The sequence below is a fragment of the Danio rerio genome, chromosome 21, assembly GCF_049306965.1.
Source record: "Danio rerio strain Tuebingen ecotype United States chromosome 21, GRCz12tu, whole genome shotgun sequence".
In the NCBI taxonomy this organism is placed as follows: Eukaryota; Metazoa; Chordata; class Actinopteri; order Cypriniformes; family Danionidae; genus Danio; species Danio rerio.
In genome coordinates, this window is record NC_133196.1 from 38,700,001 (window position 1) to 38,722,765 (window position 22,765).

The window sequence follows — 22,765 nt, forward strand, 5'->3', positions numbered from 1 at the left end:
TGTTGTTGAGTAATGATGTTATTATTTCTTTTTATAAAGACATTAAGGTTACGATGGGAGGTCAGGTAAGTGTTCACAGAACATGTTGATCCTTCTCATGTGTAAACATTTATTTAAAATTGACAGCCCTAAGGGAAAAAATAAATCTTGCATGATCATTTTATAGTTTTTACTTCCAACTTCCATTACATCCCTGCTACAGTTTTACCTTTTATCTCCTCCCTGTTGTTTTATGCCTTCTGGAAATGCTGATAAAACGGCAACTGTTCTGATTTAAACATCATTAGTTACTGTTCAATAAACATTTATTGCTAGGCTATATAACAGGAGCATAAGGAAGAAGGAGGGATATTATAAGCCCTGTGTCATCTCTGAATTTTTAGTATTTGATTGTCATTTGAAGAAAAGAGTCTTTTTAAACTGGTTGTTTGCCTGTAAAATGGGTAGAAAACGTTGTAATTTTTCATCCACGGAAGTGCTGCTCACCACACTTGTTGCTTTGCTGTTTGCGGTTTGTATTGGACTAATTGTTGTCACTTCGCTCGCACTAGACAGCAAAGGTATGAGACTTGATTTCCTTCAAATTTAAAATTAATATTAACACTGTAAAAAGTGATTTATTTCAATTACATTAAAAAGTGAGTAAACTTATTGGTTAAAAAGTGACAAGCAAACCTTTTCTTATAGAAACTATATACTATAAACTTATTGTAACTAAAAATTGTTTAGTTGACGACTTCAGTTTTTATAATTGTGCATGCACATAGTTCACTTTTGCTTAATTTTAAAGGTCTTACTGCTAATTTCTTAAAGTCAAGTAAAAGCTACGGGTTTACAGACTTTTTAAAGTAAAGTCAGCTAATTGCATTTTATAGTGTACTCGTACTGAATGCGTACGATGTCTTGACCCATGTTTTATTGATGAATTTGTTTTTAGCAACAAATGGTGAAGATGAAGATGAAACAGGCTCAGAGTTCACTGGGAAACTGGTTATCTCTAATGGAACGGTTTTTACAGAGGAACTCCTGAATAAAAACAGCGCACAGTTTAAGGCTCTGGCATATGACACTGAACAGAGGGTAAAGTAGCCATTTCATTTTCATTTTTCATTGTCTATGTAGAAAGCTGTTCACTATGGAAGCCCATTCCCGCCACTGAAAAAAAAAAAAAAAAAAAAATAGGAATAATAAAAAAAGATTATAAAATTTAGTTATAAAATTAGAAATTACAAAATAACAGAATTGTGAGTTATAAAGTCAGGATTCTGAGTTATAAAGTTAGAATTTTGAGGTATTAGTCACAATTCTGAGTTATAAAGTTATAAGGCTCTATTTTGATGGTCCATGCGCAAAGTGCAAAATGCAGGGCGCAAATACTTTCAGGGCGTGTTTTCGCTAATATAAAGATGGAAAAATCCGCTTTGTGCGGTGGCGCATGGTCTAAAAGGGTTAAGTTTATTTTCTTAATGAGTTATAGGTGTGTTTTGAAAATAAACCAATCAGAGTCTCATCTCCCATTCCCTTTAAGAGTCAGTTGCCTCGGGCCATACGTGCATTTGCTATTTACATGACATAAAGTAAGTGTAAGTGGACAACATTATACAAAAGCAAATTGTTAAGAATAAACTGAAAAAGCCTCCCGAGATGAAGAAGGCATGAAAGTATGGTTTTTCATATTTATGTAGGCTAGAAAATAATATGTTTTGTAATATTTTATTTCCCTGCGACTGCTTTAAGCCTTACTCTCCTTCAAACTACCAAGATAAGAGTCCCTTAGGATGTATTGAAGACTACAACACCCATGATTCCAAACTTAGTCACAATGTCATCAAAATAAGCCTTTGTTGTACATACGTACATTTCAGCTGTGAAAATCACACACAGTGTCTTTAATAGCTCACTATTAATAAGCTTAATGATGCAAAAACAGTTTAAATGTGAACATACAATATATTCACAAGATTAATTCAGGGTATTTGTTACAGAATTTGTGTCTACAACGACCAAAAATGTTATTTTTTTAGCAGACACATTTATAGTATTTTATGTGATATACTAATCATGTTTTTATGGTAAGACAGTCGGTGCAGCTAACTTTAATATAATGTTGCGTTATTATTTTCTATCAGTTTTTTTTTTTTGTGTGTGTGGAATAAAGCAAATTTTGTGTACTTATTTGTATTGTTGCTTTGTTTCAGATCAGTGATGCCTACCGTCGCTCTTCCCTTAAGGAGCAGTTCAGAAGTTCCAAGGTCAATGAATTCAGGTATATATATAAATATAAAAGCATCTTAACTATAGACTGCAATAAAGTTCATAATACACAATAAAATGCAGAGACATTAGGTACAGATGTTGCCTAAAATCAGCAATTGAAATATCTTAAGTAATTATACGGTTGTGAAACACTACGGGCTCTATTTTAACAATCTAGATGCAAAGTCTAAAGCGCATGGCACAAAAGCGTTAAGCATTATATTTTAAGGATGGAAAATACGCTCTGTGCCCTGGCGCATGGTCTAACAGGATTGTGATTGTTCTCTTAATGGGTTGCGAGTATGTTTTGAGCATGTACATTAAATCAATCAGAGTCTCATCTCCAATTCCCTTTAAGAGTCAGTTGTGTCATGCCATTGGGCATTTGCTATTTACATGGCTGATTTTGTAGAAAAACTGAACGCTTTATTAATGATAAAACAATTAAACAGACCATCTGCTGCGCTAGGATAAAGAATGAGCCTTCTCCATTCGGTTTCTTTACTTTCTCTTTACTTTTACTTTTACTTTGCTCCTTTGCTTTCATGGATAAGGAAACGGTGGAAATTCACTCCACTGGAGACACCCATATGCATACATACTTAATTTTGTTTGTTATGCGCAAAGATTTGCTTTAAAACCATTTCTAAATTCAGTTTTAATTTCTAGCTAAAAAATAAATGAACAATAATAAAGAAGTGTGGTCAAAAAAACATATCCAAACACATGTCCTATTCTTATGTCCATATAGTGATGCATACGTCTCCAAAACCCGACAGGTGGACAAATCTAAACTTTTTTTTTATTAAAACAAATATGTATTTTAAATAATACTGCTAATAATAATAACATTATACAAATGCAAATTGTCATGAATGAACTGAAAAAAAAGCATGGAGGCATAAAGACGGCATGGAGGCAGAGGTTTTTATGTTTATTTAGATAATATTAATTTTTGTAATGTTTATCTTTTATATTTCCCATGTGTAAAGATATTTGTGTATTGCTGTACATTCTGTGTGTATTAAGCAATGTGTAAGCGTTTGAACCCACATAGGCGCATAACTAACGCGCTCTTCAGCTGGTCTGAAAATAGCAACAATTCGCGCCAAACACGTCTTGTGCTTTATTGCTCCAGGTGTGTGATTGGGCCCTACATCGTAACAAAAACCCACCAAATGCAGTGTGCAGCAACTCAAGTGCCATTTATTGTGTGCTACTAAAACATGGATAAAAACAAAAACAGGCTCCATACAAGGCATGGCAAAACCAAGAACTTTAAAACATGTATCAAAAATTGTTAATTTTAAATGAAATATTAATTATTAACAACACCTTTATTTACAAAGAGTTTATTCTAAAGTCAGATTGATGTTACAATAAAACACATTACAAGAACAGAGCAATAAAAATGCACATTTAAGTTGCTTCAACCTGATTTCCGGAAATTCTGTAAAAAAAATTTTTTTTTTTTTAGCTTAGTATACAGTATAGAAGTATGCGATTTTGGATGCAGCCTAAAACTGTTGAAGCAAATGCGTCGAAACATTTCGGAGCCTGTCTCTACAGTGACACTTAGTGGTCATTTTTATGTATTGCTCCTAATCAGCTTCAGGCAAAGAAATAGGCAAATTGAGGAATTATACCAAGTATATGCCATGTTGTAGAGTTGAGTTAAGTTATTTAGTGAAGCGGTGAAAGTTTCTGACTTGCGTGTAGAGATAATGGGTTCAAAACATAGACTGTAAAAGATATGGATGTATTCGTGATGTCACCTCTAGGTTTCTGAAGAACCCAAAAAACAGTTTGTGTGGCCAACCATCGCCATTTAATTTGTGCGTGATCGCACTAACCAGGGGGATACCAAACAAGGGCATAAAGCCGGAGCGTGAGCAGAGCTACAGACGCCTGCTAGCATTTTGCTTAGACGGGCTTTTCCTTGAGAGAAACACTTAATACTTTATTACCTGTGACTCGTTTGTGTTCTGACCACATTTGCTTGGTTGTACACCATATCAATAAGTGTTTAGACTTTTAAAAACACTGTTGTAATACATCAAGCCACTAGACTTGTTCTTTTGACGTTATTCTACAGGTGGAAAATGCAAATTACTTTCAAACACATCAAATATAGCCTGTGTTAGTAAATGCAAGGCTGTTTATGAAATCTAGGCATAAGACTGTATGACAACATTTGAGATGACTGTTCTAGAGCCTACAGCTAATCAATCTGTCAGATTCTGGAGTGCAGTACAGGTCTAAAGAAAATTAGAAATGATCTTAAATAAAACAAATACATTTATAGAGATAGTATATAAGTATATAATTTCACTCACCTGGGAAATAGAGGCAACTTGAATGATGCACACAGCATGCTATATTATCTGATAATTGTTAGAAATAATTCCAAAAAGCAACTGACTGTGTAATACCACATAAAACAAAACTAAAATAAGATGTATGAGTGGAGTTCAGTGACTAATCAGCTGAGGTGAAGTGACGACGACCAGCGAGACCTAGCTGTCACTCAAGTGGCCACGCCCTTAATTATGCAGACTTAATATAACCTAATATAAAATAAACGGATGAGTCCCCCTCACAGTTGTCATGAAAGGTAATATTAGCTATATGAACCAAAATTGTTCTTTGTATCAGGCTATAAACACCTTTTTTTGTGCTGTAATGTTGGCCATTTTAACATTGGGTTCAACAGAAATATGCTCTATTTTGGAGTCAGGACTAGCAGAATTTCGATGAATTGCAGTTTCAGATACTTCCGTATTTGCTTCAGGAAGGAGAGCGGCAGGTTGCCGCTCTGTTCGAATCCAGGGGAGACATTAGTTTTTTAAATGCTCTGTTTTTGTAACATGTTTTGTTTTAACATTTGTCTGATACGAACACTTTGTTAATAAATTTAGTTGAAGTCAGAATTATTAGCCCCCGTTTATTTTTTTAAGCTTAAAGGGACATTTAAAGGCTTAACAGGGTTAATTAGGTCAACTAGACAGGTTAGGGTAATTAGCCAAGGTATTGTCTAACTGGTTTGTTCTGTAGACTATCAAAAAATATAGCTTAAAGGGGCTAATAATTTTGACCTTAAAATGTTTTATAAAAAATTAATAACTGCTTTTATTCTAGCCAAAATAAAACAAATAAAACTTTCTTTAGAAGAAGAAAACATTATCAGACATACTGTGAAAATTTCCTTGCTCTGTTAAAAATCATTATGGAAATATTTTAAAATAAAAAAAAAAAATCCAAGGGGGCCTAATAATTTTAATTGTATGTCTTGTTTTGATCATAAAGAGTTAACATAATTAAAATATAGCAAGTCACAATTTCTGAGTATTTGCATAAGTCTGGATTCGAGGTTACATGAGAGGGGATTTTTTCAATCAAACGTCAGGGCTCTTAACGCTTTTGAAATGACTGATGCTTTGAATCGCTTTAGTCACGTGAGCTGGGTGAAACACTTGCACTATGGGATCTCGACACTTGTTAAATAATACATCCTAAATAGTATTCGAAAATAGAATTAGTATGCCCCAAACCATATTTTATTGAAAGGAATATGCCAAAGGTTCCCAGATGGTTTACTATTAAAAATTCTAAAAGAAGCGTCCATACTCTAATCCATAGGTCTTAAACTTGATTCCTGGAGGACCGCAGCTCTGCACAGTTTTGCGCTAACTCTAATCTAACAAAGCTGGTCCAGTTAATCAAGGTGTTTAAGTCTACTAGTTTGAGACCATTGCTTCAACCCAGGGGTGGTTAAAGCACCCTACTTGCCTCAACACTAGCTCCTACTTGCCTCAACACTAGGGTTGGGTATCGTTTGGGTTTTTTTCGATTCCGGTGCTAAATCGATACTTTTAAAACGATACCGGTGCCAAAACGGTGCCTGAACCGATACTTTTTAGCCACAAAATGAAGGAGGATGACTCAACAAAAAATATTTTATTTGACAAAATATTTTTAAAAACTTGTAAAAAAAACTTGTACTTTTTTTTTAAAAATGTACTTTTTGGAGCACATTTTAACATATATATCACAAAATACTTAAAACATTATTCAAAGTCATTGTTTTCATGCATACCTCTGCAGTCTTCATAAACAAGATAATTAAATACCTTAAGCTTAAAATAATCTTCATTGTTAATTTATTTGACAAGTAACGTTATACTGGTGTAGGATAACACATTTCTAACATTCAAGTATATCAAGGCACATTGCTGCACCTGTAAACTTTAACAGGCCTACAGTTGAAGTCAATTTATTTTGCCATCCCATTCATTTAAAATAATGTTTCTGAAAATTTTTACTGTGTTTCTTAAAAAAATAATTATTCTGGAGTCATAAGTTCTATTTCCTATTGTTTATTTCGTGAATAAAAGCCATTTTTAATTTAAATAAAAATAAGGTCAGTATTATTAGCCTCCTTAAGAAATATTTACTGTATATTTTTTGATTTACACAACAAATCAGTTACAAAATCATTTGACTAATTATTTTAACTTTAGTAGTTTACTGATTAAGTCTAAATTAAACTTTAATCTTAATATAAAACTATAAAATACTTAACCACTTAAACACTGTACCGGGTCCGTGTCGTCATCGACTTTCGCTTTCAGATTTAAAGGGCTAGCGTTGCACCAGACCCCCGTAAGTGGTGTTGTTTGAAAGTGTAGAATCTATATTTTATGCACATGTGCATCACTTTGGTTTTTATTCTACTGTATAAAAGTTATTTACACTTAAATACACAGTATTTTGGATACCCGAGCTGGGTTTTGAACATTGATTCATTTTCATATTTTTTATATGGCACATGTACAAGTTATAGCTCAAATGAAAGCTCTTGCCGGTGCTCATACAGTTCTAGCATTCTTTTTACTGAATTATATTCATATGTCAAACAGTTGTTGAATGAATTGTGGTGTTTCCATGGCGCAGAAATGTAAACAATACATTCATGATCAATAAGCAGCCCCAGATAGCACAGACAGCTGTCAGCTCTTACCTTATGCTGTGCCCTTCAGGGCCATTCTCCTCTGTTTTTGAGGTGATTTGCATAAGTAATCCTTTTATATGTCTGATGTGGTCCAAACACAGTGAATTATGTTTGATCAAACAAAAGAATAGTGAAATATGAAAACAATGATCGGTCCCTGTGGCTTGTATAGCACCTCTCATCAGTTGGAATAGAATAACTTTTGCATAGATTATGGTAGAGACCTTTTTCTTTTTTCCTATGATGACAGACATGTGCAGGAACCACCAAAATGAATTACAGCACGCTAGAACACACAAAACCTAATAGTTACACTTTTAAATTTGAGTTTATAAAAAAAATACAAAAAGCGCCTTTTTTTAAGGTGTTTATTATAACACAGGCGACAAATTAAGTTATTTTAAACACTTTCAATAGTGTTTTATGAACAGTCAAAGGGTTTTCTTTAAAATGATACCAAATTTTTGCTTTTACACCTCTGTATGTGGATTTGGGAAGCTTTTAAATTTGGGTAGACAAAATCCAGGCGGAAATCCCAAAATAGCAGCAGAGTTTAAGTGGTTAAAGGCACTTTGTCTGAAAACAACTGTCTTGCAAACTAACTAGTAAAATTTTATGTATTAACTCTCAGCATGGGGAAGATAAAAAAGTAGATATTAGAAATGAGTTAGTTAAACTATTATGTTTAAAAATGTATTTTAAATAAATCACGTGTTGAAGACGGAAATCAAAAATGAATGAAGGCAAAACTAAACGAATTGAATAAGACTTACATGAGCGTGACTGAAAACTACATTTGATCAATGTCTTACATCTGTTCTTTGGTACTTGCCGACTGTTTGTAAATTCAAGACTGCATTTTCTAACGTAAAACTATGTACACTAGATTTCTAATTAAAAATGGTCTCTGCATAGCCGAAGACTTATTAAAAGTGTTAAAATCGCTATTGAAAACAGAAGTCTAATATCAACAGTGGACATTTTGATAGTGTTTAACAACATAAACATGACTAAAGTTTAATATTTTTATTACCTTTGGCAATTTGGGCGTCAATTGACGAATACGGGGAACTGATGCGCGCAGCACCTTCACAGAGAGAGCAAGTGCCTCGAAAGCAAGTGCTCAAGAAAGCGATTGCGCGTGACAACTAGAACACGCAGAGAGGCATTCCTCTGCCCTTGAGCATGTGTCATTAAGTTTGACATGTTTCCCCCTTAACTTTTGCAAAGACAGTTGCTGTGTAAGAATCCTTGCTTGTAAATTACGCTTTAGAATACTTAGTTTAAGCAAATTGGATGAACGCGTGTAGATCTGAAGAGTGTTGCTCACGCTCACCGAAAACTAGGCTGAATGCGCTGTACTACGTTGTGTGTGTCTGTTCCCTAGCGACAATAACAAACGCCTGATATCACCTGTCCGTATTCCTCAAAGTTGTTTAGAATCAAATGTTTAGTGATGGTGTGACACAATGCCAATATGTGCCTTTTTTCATGCAACCCTTTGATGCTTTTTACGTCCTTGCCGCAGCACCGAAATTAGGCACCGAAACTCATACGCTGATTTAATACCGGTACATACTGGTTACCAAGGTATCGGTGCTATAATGGCATCGGGTTTCGGTACCCAACCCTACTCAACACACCTGCAAGGATTTTTCTAGAAAGCCTAATAAGAGCTTGATTAGCTAGCCCAGGTGTGTCTGATTGGGGTTGGAACTAAACTTTGTAGGACACCGGCCCTCCAGGACCGAGCTTGGACATGCCTGCTCTAACCGCTAATATTGCACACAAGACATTGCACATTGGACGTGAATTTGATTAGAGCCACAAATTCGGGTAAAACGTGTAAACAAACTACAAACATGGCGGACACGCGAGACCAACCTTCAAGTAGAGAGGCTTCGGTAAAGTTGTTTGAATGGCTGTATCTAACTAAACTACAATATAAAAGGCTAGACAACATAACACGCCTTACAATCATTGTGGTGACATTTGAGTTTTTAAATGAATAATTTTTTTCTCAAATTTTCCCCTTTTAATTGTAAAATTGAAATTGTAAAATTTCATTGTTAGGGAAGCATTTTTATTATTTGTAGGATTATGTGTAAATAAAACCAAAGAAATGTTTGTTCTACAATCAGGTTAGAAAAATAGGCAGACTAACCACTATATTCTCCAATAGAAATTAAATACAGTTGTACTTGTAATTCCGGTAACTAGTTTTTAATCTGAAAGATATTCTTGTTTGTTTTCTCTCAGTGAAGGCAGTGTGGTTGTGGACTTTGACGTCTTCTTTCGTGGTGTTCTGGATTCTGAGATGGCGCAGAAACAGTTAGTTGATGGATTACAGCAGGGTGAAAGTGGAAATGATGGACTTGTAATAGACATCGGCAGTGTGGAGGTCACAGGTAATGTCATTAATATCAAGACATAAAAGTTTCTTAGTTTGAATTTCATCTTAAGATTTCCATGTGACCTCAGTTCTAATTTAAAGGGGACCTATTACGCAAAAATCACAGTTGTGTGAACAGTCTGTGAACGTTAGGAGCTTCTAATGGTAAAAATGTATTAATTGTATTTTTATAATCACACTTCATAAAACACTTTGATTGAGATTCTCCCTTTGTAAGTGTCATCAGAGGGGAAAAGTTATGATCTCTCCCTCCTTAGCATAGAATGTTTTTGAGTCTGCCACTATGCTGATACCAAGGCATTTGTAGCTCTGCTGTGTTTTAAAACGAGGACATTCTAAAACATTTTTTGTGATGTATTTTAAGCTAAAACTTCACGTGCACACTTCAAGGAGAACAGAGACTTATTTTACATCTTGTAAAAAAAGCATGATTGGTCCCTTTTAAACGGACAGTTAACTAAAAAAAATTACATTCTGTCATCATTTATTAATCCTTGACTTTTTCCAAACCAGTTTGAGTTTTGTTTTGTTGAAAAGCAAAAGGATAGTTTTTTAAAAATGTTGGAAACCTGTAACCATTGACTTCTATAGTATTTGTTTTTCCTTCTTTGTATCTCAATGGCTACCAGTTTCCAACATTCTTTAACATTTCTTACACTCTCAGAAATAAAGGTACACGAGCTGTCACTGGGGTTGTACCTTTTCAAAAGGTACACATTTGTACTTAAAGGGTTTATATTGGTACCTCAAAAGTATATATTAGTTCCTTAAATTTTTAAAAGCAACCCTTTTGTACATTTTAGATACTAATATGTACCCTTGAGGTATTAATATGGACCTTTTAAGTACAAATTTGTACCATTTTAAAAGGTACCACCCCAGCGACAGCTCATGTACCTTTATTTCTGAGAGTGTATTTTTGGAAGAAGGTTTGGAACAAGTCAAAGGTGAGTAAATGATGAAATAATTTTCAATTTTGGGTGTACTACCCCTTTAACCTAACAATAAAGATTGTTTATCTGATTGTATTAGGGGTCGATCACACCAAACGTGCCTTTACATTCCAAAAACGCAAGGCGCACAGCACTGCCTTTTTTGTTGACAAGAAAAAGAAGTGCAGTGTGCTTTTTTTATGCTGCTAGGCAATGACTGAATCAGCTGCGTATTGTGCACAAGTGTTGCTGTTGATATTAATACAATTTTAGTATTTAATAAAATTTTTAAAATTCAAGGATTGAATTTGACAGCACCGGATAATTTAAAGCAAAAACTACTAGTCTCTCCTCCATCTTCAAAAGTCTCCGTAGTCGTCTAAACAACACAAACACTGCAGGCACCTCAACGGAAACCCTATTTCTGCTTTCATTTGATTGGAGAATGAAAAAGATGCATATTTTCCGCTCAGAGTTGATTTTTTCAACTGCGAGTGGACAGCGGCAACAGTAAAAACGCGAAGTACAGCAGGTGGTTAAAATGCGAGGCGTGCAGGGCGCATAAGCAGCACACAGAACGTTCGCGGTCAGTAGTAAATCATTAAAAAATAGCACCTCTCAACACAAAAAAAGGACGTTTGGTTTGATCGGCCCCTTATTCAGCTATTTTTCAGCTGTCAGCTGAAAAAAAAGACAATCTACATAAACAGGTTGAATATGCATATCATAGAAATGAGGTGACTTATCTTGACATGCTAACTTGACAACAATCTTTAGACTGAAAAAAAATTGCACATAGAAATAAATGGCAGTACAACTTAAAATTCAAGTTAAATAAAAAACATTTATTTTAAATTGTGTAAATATTGGAATATATTACTATATAATAATATTTTATTAATGATTTTAATCACTCTTATGGAAAAAAATTACATTTTTAAAAACATTTGATCATTTATATTATATAAATGTTTTAATATATACCCACAGATAAACCAACAACCACCCAGAGACCATCTACAACAAAACCAGGTGGGACATGCTTTATATTTTAATGATGTGTGTTATCATAATGACATGACAAGTATCATGACATAATGGAAACTGCGTGACACAGGTCAAGGACAGGGACAGGGCCAGGGACAAAGAAAAACACAGCCACTGAACGCCTGTAAAACAGAAACACTCTGCTTGCCATTTCTCCGAGTTCTGATTGGTTTACTGCTTGGAACTGACACTCATGGGCAGTGTTGCATATAAAAGTTAAAGTTATTTTAATTTGATATGATTTCTAAAAAATCCCAGTGCTTCAAATGAACAGTCCCCAGTTAGGTAAAGCCTAGTTCACAATACAGGGTTTTAAGCCTGATTTGAGCCTGATTTGAAAGTTAACAAGCTTGCCGACAGATCAGGCTGTGATCGGGAAAAAATCTGTGGGTGCTTGGCACTTGGCAGTCTTTATTACTGAACAACGCATCAAAAAGGCTCGCTGACGTGTCGCTAATAACTCGCAGATGGAAATCCAATATCTAACATATTCCAGAGCTGTCGGCCGACTCAACGCCACATGTGGTCAGATGTAGTGACGAGCTGCAGCCAATGAAAGAGCATATCAGCATGAGCTGAATGGCCATTGTGCTCAGGAGCTCAACAGAAATTTTGTGATTGGCCATCGATGCACTCACTTCATTCTGTGTTAACACAGACACAAGAGTAGGCTAGGTTAACAGTGAAACTAGAGTTCTGTAACTATTAGAATTACCATACTGTTCATTCTGACCGTTCCCAAAACAGACGTCATATTGCCACATCATATTTACATTCAAAGCTTTTATTGAGATATTAAAATTAAGATTTGAATGTCTGTCATTATATTTTATGACACTATTAACCTAAAAATATGATCTTTTTGGTAATACAGCCTATAAATATGTAGTGAAGATACTGTAACACGGTCTGGGCCTCGCTTTTACTTTCAAACAGGAGCTATATCTACAGCGGCACAGAAAATATGGTGTTCTGAAATATATTTCTGAAGTAAATTTATGTTTTTGCTATCAGAAAGTTATGCTTACATTAGCAGGAAGTTGCTAGGCAAAAAGGCACACATATTTAAAGTCACAAAGTAGCGGAACGCAGCAGAAATGCATGCAGACATTTTGACCAATTTGGTAACTAAAGGTAGAAATGCTCAGTACTGTTTTGTAATAAAAAATAACAATGTTAGAAAGAAATACACAGATATTTAGAAAGCATCAGGGTGTTATAGATATGTTGGTTTTATCTCAAAGAGTTGTTAAATTACAAAAATGTAAAACTCTCTGACTGCCTTTGTAGTTCTAGTGTTAAAGCCACATCTATCTACTTGAACCTTGCAGATGAGCGATTGATCTGCTGACGCATCAGCTGGCTGACGATGTTATAAAATGCTCTCTTAAAAGCTTGAAATGCTGTGATGTCATCAGCACACAAGCAGCCAATAGTGTTCAGCTTTTACTGACTGCTCCTCCCTCAACATTTCATTGGCTGTGTTTTAATAGCTTGACTGAGTTGTCGGGAAACGAGTTGTTGTCAGATCGTGTAGTGTGTGACCCCCCTCTTGTGGATCGACATGTACTGTCGCGTAGTGTGAACACCACAGTGATTAAAAGATACAAAATCAAGTCATGAAGTGTAAACGGCATAGTGATCTGCTGATGTTTAAAGTCATGTAGTGTGAACTAGGCTTAACTGTCCACCTGCTAGCACAGGGAGCATGTGTCGGTCACGATCCCTATCATTGCGCCTGCCTCATTCATAGTATGGCAGCAAAGCTTCTTTATTGTTATGCAGGAAAATAGTGAAGGAGTATAGTTCCTAGTCATATCATCCTAGAAATTAGCAACTTTACATTTTTTTTCAGTCTTAGTACAGAGTGTAACTACAGAAGAGTCTAGCTTTAAATAGAAAAACACATTGCAGCTCATTTGGTCATTTTGAGCAAGAATCTAATTGTCTAATCTGATTCAATGATTTATGCTAAGCTAAGCTAAAGATTCTCCAGCCAGACACAAATATGGGCTGAATATTAAAAATGGTAAAACTCAACTGTTTAACTCTAGGGGACTAGTAAAATGAGTCTTTTTTTTTTTAAGTAGATTGATCCTTAAAAAGTGTTAATAGTTGTGCATCTTCTTTCAATCCATCAATCAACCCAGTGAACTGTCCAGATGAACAGAAACTATGTGCCGATGGGAAAACGTGCATTCCTCAAACTGACTTCTGTGATGGAATACAAAACTGTCCTGATGGCTCAGATGAGAAGCCGAGTGTCTGTGGTATTTTTCCCAGTTTCAATAAATACAGTTTGGTTTACAATATTAGCATTGTTTTTTTAATATTCATTTGAAGGATATTTATATATGATGTTTCCTTTATGGCCTATAGCAACAGTGTGTGATGGACAGTTTCTCTTGCTTGGTTCATCCGGATCCTTCCACTCAAAAAACTTTTCAGATGATGGACTCGCAGCCTGCCGTTGGATTATTCGGTAATATCATAATCAGACATGATATAATTATGGTTTGACATATACATATTTTGATGTTTGCCTAACTTTCTTTTTCTTTCTTTCTTTCTTTCTTTCTTTCTTTCTTTCTTTCTTTCTTTCTTTCTTTCTTTCTTTCTTTCTTTCTTTCTTTCTTTCTTTCTTTCCATTTACCCACAGGGTCACTGATGGATTGGCTATAAAACTGATCTTTCATACTTTCGATACGGAACAAGATCTTGATTTTCTGGCGCTATATGAAGGCATCGGCTCCACAAAAACATTAGCATGTGAGTTTTGACGGTAAACAGTATCACAGTATTTACATTTTTTGACTGCAGTTTCTTGACATAAGATTTTTTCCTACAGACTTTCTCTCAGGCACATCTCCCGGAGACCTCTGGCTTTTATCTCATGAAGCAACTGCTGAATTTAACTCTCAAACCGGGAACCGCCAAGGCTTCAACGCTACTTACATGGCAGTCAACATCAGTGATTTTTCTAGTGGGTATTAATTAAAAAAAGAGCCTACATAACAGAAAAAAAGATTGACGTGTTAAGTTTGGAAAAACTACATATGAAGTTATGCTGCGAAATGCTATAAAGCATTTTTTTTCCATGTTAAAAGGAGTTTTTATCCTGACCATGCATGATGGTGATGCACAAACTATTTTTTTTAACTCGTTTTAATTTTTATTTCTGTGATGTAGTGGTTGAACAGCATAAACTACTATGACAATGATCACCTCAGATGCAGATTATGTACTTTATTTAGTGTTAAATGTTACCAATATGAGTTCAAATACCATTTTCTGTGACATAATTGCCATACTAAAAAGAGCCAGTTGATAGTTCACCTCAGAAAAACCGTACAATATTTCAAAACTGATGTTATTACAATTTCCTCCGCCATTTCTTTTTCTTTTTTAAATACAGTGCAGACATAAAAAATAATAATTAAAAAATAGAAATATTAATAACAACGACCATTTCAAACTGTTTTATTGAGGTCAAACGTTTGAAATGTTTGATCTTGATGGCTCAGCTTTCTCGAATAGATTCCAGGTCTTACATATTCAATCCACTTGGATCAAACTTTTATAATACAATTTTCTGAAGACGAAGAAAAAAGGTGATCTTTTCCATAACATAAATATAATTCACTACATCCATCCATTCTTGTCTTATTTTCAGTTCATGAAGAAGCCAGCACCTTTTAAGTGGCAGCACACTTTTTTTTAACCATGTTTACCTCAGATCCTAAAAACTATATAACTAGCAAACATACTATTTAAATATGAAGAGGTAGACGTTAGAACTACGACTGCAAAGCAACAACATCAGTGACTCAGCGTTGACTTTTAGTACTGTTAATGAGGCTTAGTATTTATTAATAAGACTGTAAATCTGTCTGTTTGTTTTGGAGTGCAATGCACTATTCTGCATGTCGTTAGAATTTTGTTTCTTGTTAGGACACTGAGTTAAAGTAAAAGCCTTAAAAATGTTATAGAATAAAAAGTGTGAACCACAGAGCATTATTGCAGGCATTTAACCAATAATCAATTCAAAAATGATGATGGAAAACATTCTTTCTGAATGGTCTTTGCTAGATGAAGAGAAGATAAACTGTTCCTTTGAAGAGGACTTCTGTCTCTGGAGGAAAGAACTTAATGACGATGGCGAGTGGGTACGGGCACAAGGCGAGACTCCTCCATCAGACACTGGCCCAAGCTTTGATCACACAACAGGCAACCAATCAGGTACCATTATATACGGTATCTATACAGTTAGCAAATACTTTGAAAATATACTCTAATGCTTTATTCTTAGATTTTTGATGGATCTTTTATTTTAAAAAATTTTATTTTATTTTTTACCTTTACTGCATACTAAAAGTACTATGATTAACATAGGGTATTACATTGTGACCCCTCGGACTTCTGGAAATTGGGAAAGAAAATTCCGTCTCTACAGTCTTCCTCTGACTCCTACAAAGGAATTGATGTGTCTGCAGTTCTGGTTAGTTTTAATAAGGCGTAATGTTTGGAAATATTCATCTTATTTGTTCACATTTTTCTGATAAGGCAAATTCAAATTCAGATTATACAATGGTAAAATTAGTCACTTATGTTTTCATGAACAACTTCACTTAATTGTTTTAAAGTACTTTACTAAAACCAAAAATTGCACTTTGAGATGATATTAATAAATTAAAAGTGAATTAAAGTGTGTTTAGAGTATACTTTCATTAATGTTTCTTAACCCATTTTTACTTTTAAAAAGTGCACTTTTATAATAGCAAATTTGATATGAAATATGAACAAAAAATATACCTTTTAAAATATGTCCTAAACTGCTACTTAATCATTACAAATGAGTAACAAATACATTTAAACACATAAACTACATGTTTCAATATGAATTAGAGTATATTTTACTTTTTAAAATGTAAATCCACTCACTGGCCACTTTATTAGGTACACCTGTCCGACTGCTCGTTAACGCAAATTTCACATGGCAGCAACTCAATATATTTGGGCATGCTGACATGGTCAAGACAATCAGCTGCAGTTCAAACTGAGCATCAGAATGGGGAAGAAAAGTGATTTAAGTGACTTTGAATGTGTCATGGTTGTTGGTGTCAGGCGGGCTGGTCTAAGTATTTCAGAAACTGCTAATCTACTGGGATTTTCACGCACAACCATCTCTAGGGTTTACAGAGAATGGTCTGAAAAAAAAAAATGCCTTGTCAATTCCAGAGGTCAGAGGAGAATTACCAGACTGGTTCGAGCTGATAGAAAAGCCACAGTAAGTCAAATAACCACTCGTTACAACCAAGGTATACAGAAGAGCATCTCTGAACACACAACACATCCATCCTTGAGGCAAATGGGCTACAGCAGCAGAAAACCTCACTGGGTGCCACTCCTGTCAACTTAAAACAGGAAACTGAGGCTACAATTTGCACAGGCTAACCAAAATTAGACAATAGCGGATTGGAAAAAACGTAGCCTGGTCTGATGAGATTTTTGTTTTGACATTTGGATCTTAGGGTCAGAATTTGGAATTAACAACATGAAAGCATGGATCCAACCTGCCTTGTATCAACGGTTTAGGCTGGTGGTGGTGTAATGGTGTGGGGGATGTCTTCTCGGTACACTTTGGACCCATTAGTACCAATTGAGCATTGTGTCAACACCACTGCCTACCTGAGTACTGTTGCTGATCTTGTCCATCCCTTTATGACCACAGTGTGGTCCTCTGATGGCTACTTCCAGCAGGATAACATGCCATGTCATAAAGCATGACTCATCCCAGACTGGTTTCTTGAACATGATAAGAAGTTCCCCTTCGGGGGGAACTCCAGCACTATAAGTGGATTTGATTGTAAAATCCACGCATTGGGAGGTTCGGTTCAGAAGCTACTCGTCTGAAAGAGTATTGAACGGGCCAATTAAGAATGAATTGGCAGTGCAAGCCTGCGAAGGTGAGCGGCATAAGCAATCAACTGAGTATATAAGCTCACCTGGCGCCAGCAGACGCTATCCTTTTCGCTTCAGAGACTTTCTGATCGAGTCGATGAGGATTCCTCCTGCTGTGACCAGCGATTCTGAGCGAACGAGAGCATTCTCCCGGTCCAGAGGGTGTACACGCAGCGGCAGACGGTCGAGCTGGGTTTCTCCCTTGCCTGGCGTTCTTTGGGTCCGGTCCTCCAGAGCGGTGCGTATAAAGTTGCAAACTTCACAGAAAGAGCAACACAGTCGTGCAGCACGTCCTTTTCAGGACGGCGCTCCGACTGTGCGTTTCTGGATGCGGTGGTTTCCTGTCCTCGGATGATGGGCACAAGCACTGCGTTGCATGTCTGGGGGGTCCAGCATGTTAATGCGCTGCTCGCGGGCAGTTCATGTCGTCATTGCGATGCCATGACTGTTGCGCAGTAAAGATCGCGGCTAGCCTTTGCAAAGGGCGAACCACCCCAGTTGTCCCCTGCTCTGCAGCGGGCACTTGGGCAGATCTGAGGGTTTCAGCGAGAGATAATCCGTCGCCCACGGGCCCGCGGACCTCCCGCTCCTCTAAGCGCTCCATCCAAGCTTCGGGCGGGGGAAGCGATCCGTCTAACAGATGGTAGCCCTTACGCCCGATGACACCGGAGACCAGACGTCCACCGCGGCATCGGAGGGTGGGCTTTCATTGTCCGATGATGATCCAGACCCGCTCGCCCCCTTCGGGCTGGTGAGCGCTGTCACTACGGATCCTGAAACGGACATGTTAGCCGTGCTTTCCCGGGCTGCTTCGGCCGTGGGTTGGAGATGGTTTATCCCCCAGCTCCGCGGCCGGACCGACTAGAGGGGCGTTCCCTTCTTCCCGGAGGTGCACAGTAGGCTCACGCGGTCTTGTAAAGCACTTTTTTCTGCTCGTGCTGCGTGTCCCTCCACCCTAACCACTCTTGATGGTGGAACAGCCAGGGGGTATGTGGCGATTCCTCAGGTTGAGTGCGCGATGGCGGTAAATCCGTGCGGCGCCTCTTCTTGGCGGGGTCCGCCTCGTCTCCCATCCAAAGCCTGTAAGTTATCTACCTCCCTCGGAGCTAGAGCTTACATAGCTGCGGGCCAGGCTGCTTCCGCCGTGCATGCGATAGCCACCTACCAGCGCTTCCTAGCGCAGGCGCTGGCCGAGCTGCACGAGGGTGGGTCCAACCCAGGCTTACGACCTTCGCACCGCCGCCGACTTAGCTCTTCGGACTACTGAGTCCGCTGCGTGTGCGTTGGGGAGGACGATGTCCACATTAGTGAGCGCCACCCCTGGCTGATATGCGCGAAGTCGACAAAGTCCGCTTTCTTGACTTTCCCATATCCCAAGCCATGTTCGGCGACACCGTCTTTGAATTCACCCAGGAATTCAAGGCGGTGAGAGCGCAGTTGGTGGGTGATGTCTTATTGGCGGTCCGTAGCCCGCTCCGCCCGCCGTGCCATTCATACCTGCTCCTCGCCGAAGGCGCCCGCCTACGAGAGCTGCTCCGCCCCCACACACGCCTCTGGCGAAGCGAGCGCGTCGGGCACCTCGGAAGCAGGCAGCCCCCCTGCCCAGAACGCCGCTAAGTCTGGCAACGGACCGCGAAGCGTCCCTGGGACAGGCCATCTGGAGAAGAGGGAACTTGCTCTTTCCCCGCTGGAGGGCGGGGCCCCATTTCCAACGGCACTTTTTACTGCCATGAAAACATTATGAAAGGGCACTTTTCACTTCCCCAGATGTGACAGCCCGAAATCTGCCAGTCTGGTACGCTATGCTTTCTAGCTTGCAGATTCGGTGCGTTTCGCCAGTGGCTCACGAGCGCTGGGAGGACGGTCTCCTTTCTCCCACCCCTCGAGCCTCCCCTCCGGAGCTTGGGTTCGGAGTGAGAGCAAATATCTCACCTCCAGCTTTTCCGTGGGACCCGCGAGCTTCCCGGATCAGCACACCCACTCCGCGCTGCCCCACTGCTGGTACGTCAGCGATTGTAGCGATGAGTCCATTAGCGGGAGCTCTGCCTGCCTGGTTAGCGCGGGCCAGCTCTTCGCGGTGGCTCATACGCACAATCAGACTCGGCTATGCGATTCAGTTCGCGAAACGGCCCCCCAAGTCGCGGGTGTGTATTCACCAGGGTCAGCCCCCTGTCCGCCCCTGTCTTGCGAGAGGAGATTGCTGTCCTCCTGGCGAAGGATGCAATCGAGCCGCTCCCTCCAGCCGAGATGGAGAGCGGGTTCTACAGCCCACACTTCATCGTGCCCAAAAAGAGCGGTGGGTCACGGCCAATCCTAGATCCGCGCGTTTTGAACCGCTGCCTGCACAAGCTGCCGTTCAGAATGCTCACGCAGAAGCGCATCCTCCGGTGCGTTCGTCCTCTGGGTTGGTCTGCAGCATTAGACCTGATGGACGCGTATTTCCATGTCTCCACTCTTCCTCGCCACCGTCAGTTTCTGCGGTTTGCGTTTAAAGGTCGAGCTTGGCAATACAAAGCCGTCCCCTTCGGGCTCTCTCTGTCACCGCGGGTCTTCACCAAGCCCGCGGAGGGTGCCCGCGGGCATCTGCATACTCGATTTCTTTACGACTGGCTGATTTTTGCCCTCTCTCGGAGCAATTGATTATGCACAGAGACAAAGTGCTCTGGCACTTCCACCTGTGGGGGTTTCAGGTCAACCGAGAAAAGAGCAAACTCGCCCCCGTGCAGAGGATCTCTTCTCTCGGGCTGGAGTTGGACTCGGTCACCATGGCAGCGCGCCTCTCCGGAGAGCGCGCTCAGCTGATGCTGTACTGTCTGAGAGAGCTCGACAGTAAAATAGTGGTCCCACTGAAACTATTTTCAGAGGCTCCTGGGGCATATGGCATCCGCAGCCGCTTCATGCCGCTCGGATTATTCTATATGAGACCACTTCAGCACTGGCTGATCACGATCGAGTCCCCAGACGCGCATGGCACGCGCGCGCACACCGAGTCTCTGTTACTGCGCTGTGTCGCCGCGCCCTCAGCCCTTGGAGCGACCCCTCGTTCCTACAGGCCTGGGTGTCTCTAGAACAGGCGTCCAGTCTTGTTGTCGTTTCAGCAGACGCTTTCCAACGCACTGGGGGGCTGTGCGTTGCGGGCATGCGGCTGCGGACCTGTGGAAAGGTACCCAGTTGCATTGGCATATCGCCTGGAGCTGTTGGCAGTGTTCCTCGCTCTCCACCGTTTTTTTCCGGTGCTGGAGCGACAACACGTGCTGGTCAGGACGGACAGTACGGCGGCGGTGGCGTATATCAGCCGTATAGGGGATATGCGCTCTCGCCGCATGTCTCAGCTCGCCCGCCGTCTGCTCCTCTGGAGTCATCCGCGGCTGAAATCGCTGCACGCCATTCATATTCAGGCAAGCTCAACCGTGCAGCCGATGCGCTCTCACGGCAGCCTTGCGTCCTGGAGAATGGAGACTCCACCCCGAGTCTGTTCAGCTGATATGGGCGCGATTTGGCGAAGCCCAGATCGATCTGTTGCTTCCCCCAAGATCGCTCATTGGCAGTTGTTCTTTCCCTGACCGAGTGCTCTCGGCACGGATGCACTGGCTTACAGCTGGCCTCGGGGCACGCACAAATACGCGTTTCCCCCAGTGAGCCTGCTCGCGCAGTTACTGTGCAAGGTCAGGGAGGATGAGGAACAGGTTGCTGGTTGCGCCCCTCTGGCTCAACCGGACCTGGATGTCAGAGCTCTCCCTCGCGATAGCCCTCCCCTGGCAGTCCCTTCGAGAGAGCACCTACTCTCTCAGGGACAGGGCACCACCTGGCACCCTCGCCGATCTTTGGAGATTTTTAGACGCAAGGAAGACTTGGGTAACCTCCGATTGCGGTGGCTAATACCGTCACTCGGGCTAGAGCCCCCTCCCCGAGCGCGCCTATGCCCTGACGTGGAGTCTATTCACTGAATGGTGTGTCTCTCGCTGAGAAGACCCCCGTAATTTGCCAGATCAGCGTTGTGCTTTCTTTACGCCGAGAGAAGTTGGAGAGCAGGCTGTCGCCCTCCACACTCAAGGTTACGTGGCTGCCATCTCCGCTCTCATAACGCGGTGGCTGGCAGCACCGTGGGAACGCATAACCTCATCATTCGGTTCCTCAGGGGCGTTAAGCGAATTAATCCACCCCGCCCCCTCTTATGCCCTCTTAGGATCTCGCCCTCGCTACACAAGCCGCGTCAGATCCCTTCGATCCTCGACTCAGTATCTTTCTGTCCCTGAAGACAGCTCTGCTGGTCGCGTTGATATCGATTAGAGGGTCGGGGACCCGGAGGCATTTTTCGGTCAGTGACTCGTGCCTGTAATTGGGCTGGCTTCTCTCACGTCCTGAGACCCCGCCCGCGATATGTGCCCAAGGTTCCTACCACTCCGTTTTAATACGAGGTAGTGAGCCTGCAAGCGCTGCCCTCGGAGGAGGCAGACCCAGCCCTTCTTTATTGTCCAGTTCGCGTTTTGCGTATTATCCGGACCGCACTCAGAGTTTAAATCATCTGAGCAGCTCTTCGTCTGTTATAGCGGTCGACAGCAGGGAAGTGCCGTACCGAAATAAGTTCCCACTAGATTGTGGATGCCTTTCTTTCACTGTCAGAGCCGAGATGAGCAGCGTCCCCCGAGAGCGCGTGCGCACTCCACTCGGAGCTTCGCATCCTCTCGAGCGCGCGCACGCGGCGCCCCTCTAACAGACATCTGTAGAGCTGCGGGCTGGGTGACACCCAACACATTTGCAAGGTTTTACAATCTGCGAGTGGAGCCGGTTTCCTCAAGGGTATTAGGTAACCCTTGGTGATTGAGGAAACAATTCGGTAGGGTGTTGAAACACGCTTGCTGCGCCATTTTCCCTAACACGGAGATACGTGCGCCTTTTTATCTGTCAGTAAGTTCCCCATCAGGTGAGCCCTGCAGATTCCTCCGTGGCCCCCAGCACTGACTCAGCGGAGGAGTCACTTGCTGGCCCACTACGTTGTAGGTCTGCCCGATGGTCAGCCCGCGTTTTGGGTAAAGGTGCCTGCTATGCGTGATCCCCACTAGGCGATCCCATATGCTTATTCCGCCACGGTTAAGGCCCCCCCCCCCCTGGGCGGACCGTGTCTTCCCTCCCCGCTAACCACTT

At 40.5% G+C, this 22,765-nt stretch overlaps 1 protein-coding gene across 1 annotated transcript in view; it reads left to right on the forward strand.

The window, feature by feature from the left end:
* Positions 1-305: 305 nt before the first annotated feature.
* The window catches only part of tmprss15 (transmembrane serine protease 15), a 51,449-nt gene continuing 28,989 nt past the window's right edge, over positions 306-22,765 (forward strand). Inside the window, exons 1-11 of the mRNA XM_068216127.2 lie at positions 306-560; positions 938-1,080; positions 2,199-2,266; positions 9,527-9,675; positions 11,603-11,644; positions 13,810-13,929; positions 14,039-14,141; positions 14,319-14,428; positions 14,508-14,642; positions 15,749-15,898; positions 16,052-16,157. Coding sequence (XP_068072228.2) covers positions 440-560; positions 938-1,080; positions 2,199-2,266; positions 9,527-9,675; positions 11,603-11,644; positions 13,810-13,929; positions 14,039-14,141; positions 14,319-14,428; positions 14,508-14,642; positions 15,749-15,898; positions 16,052-16,157 — 1,247 coding nt within the window. The 5' untranslated portion in view covers positions 306-439. The remainder of the gene's footprint in view (positions 561-937; positions 1,081-2,198; positions 2,267-9,526; positions 9,676-11,602; positions 11,645-13,809; positions 13,930-14,038; positions 14,142-14,318; positions 14,429-14,507; positions 14,643-15,748; positions 15,899-16,051; positions 16,158-22,765) is intronic.